At 60.2% G+C, this 4,176-nt stretch overlaps 1 protein-coding gene across 1 annotated transcript; it reads right to left on the bottom strand.

Moving 5' to 3' along the window:
• Positions 1–193: 193 nt before the first annotated feature.
• Positions 194–2,121, bottom strand: LOC113213172 (uncharacterized). The gene is made up of 2 exons (XM_026432155.2): positions 1,881–2,121; positions 194–1,771 (listed from the first exon to the last, which is right to left on the bottom strand). The coding sequence occupies exon 2, from the start codon at positions 1,765–1,767 to the stop codon at positions 310–312; it is 1,458 nt and encodes a 485-aa protein (XP_026287940.1). The 5' UTR covers positions 1,768–1,771; positions 1,881–2,121; the 3' UTR covers positions 194–309.
• Between the last annotated feature and the right edge of the window lie 2,055 nt (positions 2,122–4,176).

Below are 4,176 nucleotides of genomic sequence, written 5' to 3'. Positions count from 1 at the left end.
CCCTAGCACAGGGAAGGCCTCATGTGGCGACGAGGGCTTTTTCACCAAATTATGAAACTATAGTCCAGTATAGATTTTGTATGATGGTCGTCACATTCCACAGCTGGACCAGAAGTTGATAAATTATTTCCTAAATAGTTTCAATCAATTTTATTTGTGAAAACACGTGATGATTTACAAGTAGAATTAATTAGCATAACCCTCGATCAATAGAGAAGCACACTTAAAAAAATAAGTTCACACACAGGAAAGTTACTGTAATGTACGAATTCTGCCCATTACTCAAAGCCAATGACTAGCCAACCGAAATCAAGAGCGACTACCATTATTGAAAAGGAGATTACACCTTGTAATGTTGATCCACATGCTCCACCCACATTGGAAGTCGGCGACATCCTTGCGGTCGTCGCTGAGCATCTCTCCCTTCGTGAGCCAGCGGATGCAGCGCAGCTCCTGATGGCAGTGCCGGCGGCACGTCTCGCAGGTGTCGACCTCCAGGCAGACATTGCGCGCGTGCACGTGCACCTGGAGCGCGGGGTTGTCGGCCAGGAGGGTCGCCATCGACCTGCTGTGCAGGTACGCATGGGCGCACGGTGTCCGGCCCTGGACGGGCCGCAGCTTTAGGGTGCGCAGCGCCGGCGCCGTGACGGGGGTGAGGGCCCCGGCCAGCCCGTCGAGCACGACGGCGTTCAGCTCCAGGTGGTGCAGGGCCGTCAGTGACGGCAGGGCGGCGAGCAGCGGCTGCAGGTGCGGATAGTCCGAATCCTGCTCAAAATAGTGGTCGTCGACGATCACCAGGCGCTGAGGGCGGGACCGCGGAGACAGGGACAGGACGGAGGGACCGACGCGGACGTCATCAGATAGGTACTCCAGGCGCACCGACTCCAGCTGGTCTGCGCGGCGCAGGAACTCCCCGGCGTCCAGCAGGTTTCTGCGAAGCGCCTCGTCATCGGGATTGAGATGAGGACGATAGACCAGAAGTTCGAAGTGCCTGAGCGACTTGCAGGCGGCTGCGGCCTGCAGGCCGGGCAGCAGACAGCACGTCAGCTCGCGCAGGTTGGGCATGCCGGCGAGCTGTGCCGCGATGGAGCTCGAGGCACTCCAACTGCACGGGCTTTCGCCGAGCGAGACTTTCTCCAGGGTCGCGGCGTGCGCGGCCAGGACGAAGCTGACGAAGGGCTCTGTTGCCGGACTGAGGGAGAAGTGGAGAGTCTTGACGGACGGGCTGGGCGCGGGCCCGGCGAGTAGGGCCGGAGTATCCGGGCTCGGAAGCTTGCCGTTGAAACAAATAATCGTGAGCTTCTCCAGGCCACCCGTCAACACCGCCGTCGCCAACAGCTTCGTGAGCTCAACGTCACCAATACGATAGTGCAAATTCTTTAAGATAAGTTGCAGCCGCCTGAGCCGTCCCAGCGCCGCCTGGTTGCGGATCACCCGACCGGTGACCTCGAACTCGATGTGCTTTGTGGTTATTGTGATGCCCAGCTGGGTCACGGCGCACTTGGTCGCGGTACAGAGCGCGAGCGGCAGTCGGCTCACCTGGCTCGTAAGGTGTAGTTTCCAGGCCTTGAGGCAAGGCGCCAAACGCAGGGCCTGCGGTGTGTGCCGGTTGCCGTGGAGTTGCCGGTGCCGCCACGCGTCCGGCTGCAGGGCGAGTCCGTGGAGCCGCTTGCACACGAGGCGGCACGCGAGCAGGTCCGGCACGTCCACATGCTGCATGACGCCGAGCAGCACGTCGGCCGGCAGGTCCGTCAGAGAGAGCTCCATTTCTCTGTAATCAACAGCAAGAAAGGAGGGGTTTTCTGCGGTGCCGCATAGACAGGAGAAATACAGCAGGCCTTGTTGTATTGACGGAACAGATATTCTGCGCGTCCCCTTACCTTATCCAGATACAGAACCTTGTGCAGTGCAGGAGCGTGATCCGGGACTCGAGAATGCTGATGAGACAGCGACAGGTGCGGGCCTGCAGATGGACCAGACCGCCTGCTGCGGTGGAGGTACTACACCGGGTGTAGACAAGCGCTGCTGCTTTACTGATCGCAATTACACTGCCCACTCGGCACTCGGCGAACTCGGCGCTGCGCTCGGCCGTGTGATCATAGGGCCAGTGTTAGCTTGGTGCTCTCCGTCGGAGGTTTCACGCCGTGAGAGGCGGTGACGAGCAGGGCCGGGCAGCCCGGCCCCGTCTCCGACAAGCTGACCCCCCCCCCCCTCCCTACGGGCCCTCGGCGGCGAGTGGAGGGGGAAGGCGCGGGGCATCGGGAAGGCATCGGGGCCGGGCGGGCGGTGTTGCGATGTTGCCGAGTTGACTGACGGACGTTTTTTGGAGGAGATTTTCAGTGCTAACCCCTGTTTTCTTTGTTCTGTTGTAGGTGAGTTGCACGCACTTCTCTGGCATCAGTGTGGCAGTGTAATCCTCTGATTAACTCGGGTTTGCCGCCACTTCGGGGAATGGGGGATGCGTATGAACCAAACGCTATTCATCGAGTCTTGTTGTAAGTATTGTACATTTGTACACATACACGCGGGTGCAGCGCCAGCCCCCGACCTTCTTGCTCACGAGGCGGCAGGCGAGGATTGCACGAGATCGCAGCGCCAAACAATGCAAATCAATTTCTTTTAAAGTTTGATCAAAACTCTCATCAAAACTATCAAACTCACGGTGTAGAGAGATACGGTGGGGACACTGGGCCGCTACTGCCCACCTGCGCTTGTCACGATTTCGGCTCCGTTTCTAGTACCTGAGTACGCCGCCGCGTGGCGCTCAACGCAGGATGTACTGGGGAGTGGCGTAGCGTGGCGCGGCACCCGCCCGTGAGTGCGAGAGAGAGGTCCGAGCCGCGTACCGGCTAGCCCGGCCACTAATCCTCTCTAGCCGGCCAGGAGCACGCCGCCGGCCGCGCCCGGGCTATCCCGGGCCAGCCGGTACGCGGCTCGGACCTCTCTCTCGCACTCACGGGCGGGTGCTGCGCCACGCTACGCCACGCCCCAGTACATCCTGCGTTGAGCGCCACGCGGCGGCGTACTCAGGTACTAGAAACGGAGCCGAAATCGTGACAAGCGCAGGTGGGCAGTAGCGGCCCAGTGTCCCCACCGTATCTCTCTACACCGTGAGTTTGATAAAATACAGTAATCCCGTTTTGGTTGCGACCCTATGTCGTGGGGGGCGGGCGCTCTGGGCGCGGCCAGTACGACGGTCACTCCCTGAAACGACGTCCGCCCCGGTCCTGCTCGGCCGAGCGCGGGGACGCAGTGTCGCCGGGGGCGCCCCCCCTCTCCCTCCCCCCAATTTGCATCTTACACCCTCATTCGACCCCCAACGACCAGCAGCCCTCGCGCTTTATTCTCCACTCCCCCACGCCAGCTGCGGCCCCCCGCGCCGCGACCCCCCAATGGGGTCCCCCATGGGACTGCGATGGCCAATGCCGCGGCGCCCACACAGCCCTACTGTTTTTTCGTCATGGCGCTCGTACGCGGTCCATCTCTACATGCCGACCTCTCCCCGAGGGCTACCTCATCCCCCCCACCCCCTCTCCATTCCCTCTCACTCCAACTCTCTCTCACTCACTCACTCTCTCACACACACACACACACACACACACACACACACACACACACTCTCTCTCTCTCTCTCTCTCTCTCTCTCCAACTCTCTCTCTTTCTCACTGCTCACGTCCTTTCTCTGTCTCTCCCCCTCTCCCCAACCGAATGTGTACTTCGGTACGTACTTCGCTTATGATTACCCCTATCCCCCCCGCCCCCTCTCCTCCACCTCTCTCCACACCTCTCCACCGGACGTGTGGTATGGCGGTGTCAACGGCGGTGAGAGAGTGTTGAAGTCAGGGAGGTAGGGGGAGAGGGTGAGGCGGGGTAGTAGTTGTGTGTGGCAAGTTGGTGACTGTATGAGCGACTCACATTAGAGAGTCTCTGTCCCCCTCTCCCTCCCTTTCTCTCTCTCTCACACCCACACAAGTAACTCTCCGTGTAAATCACAAGCAGCAGCCCCCTTCCCCCCCTTCCCCCTCCCGTCTCACCACAGCCTGAGGTTAGGACGCAGTTGGCCCCGTCGGCACCTGGGCCCCCGCCGCTGGCTAACGGATGAGCATGGAGCCCTTTTGCGGATAAGAATAAAACCCGCCGGATAAACAACCCTCGGTATAAAATTTCACCCCCCCC

The sequence above is a fragment of the Frankliniella occidentalis genome, unplaced genomic scaffold (assembly GCF_000697945.3).
Source record: "Frankliniella occidentalis isolate FOCC.00 unplaced genomic scaffold, Focc_3.1 Scaffold25, whole genome shotgun sequence".
Classification (NCBI taxonomy): domain Eukaryota; kingdom Metazoa; phylum Arthropoda; class Insecta; order Thysanoptera; family Thripidae; genus Frankliniella; species Frankliniella occidentalis.
Note: the sequence above shows the minus strand (reverse complement) of the source record. Positions and strands in the feature narration are given on the sequence as shown.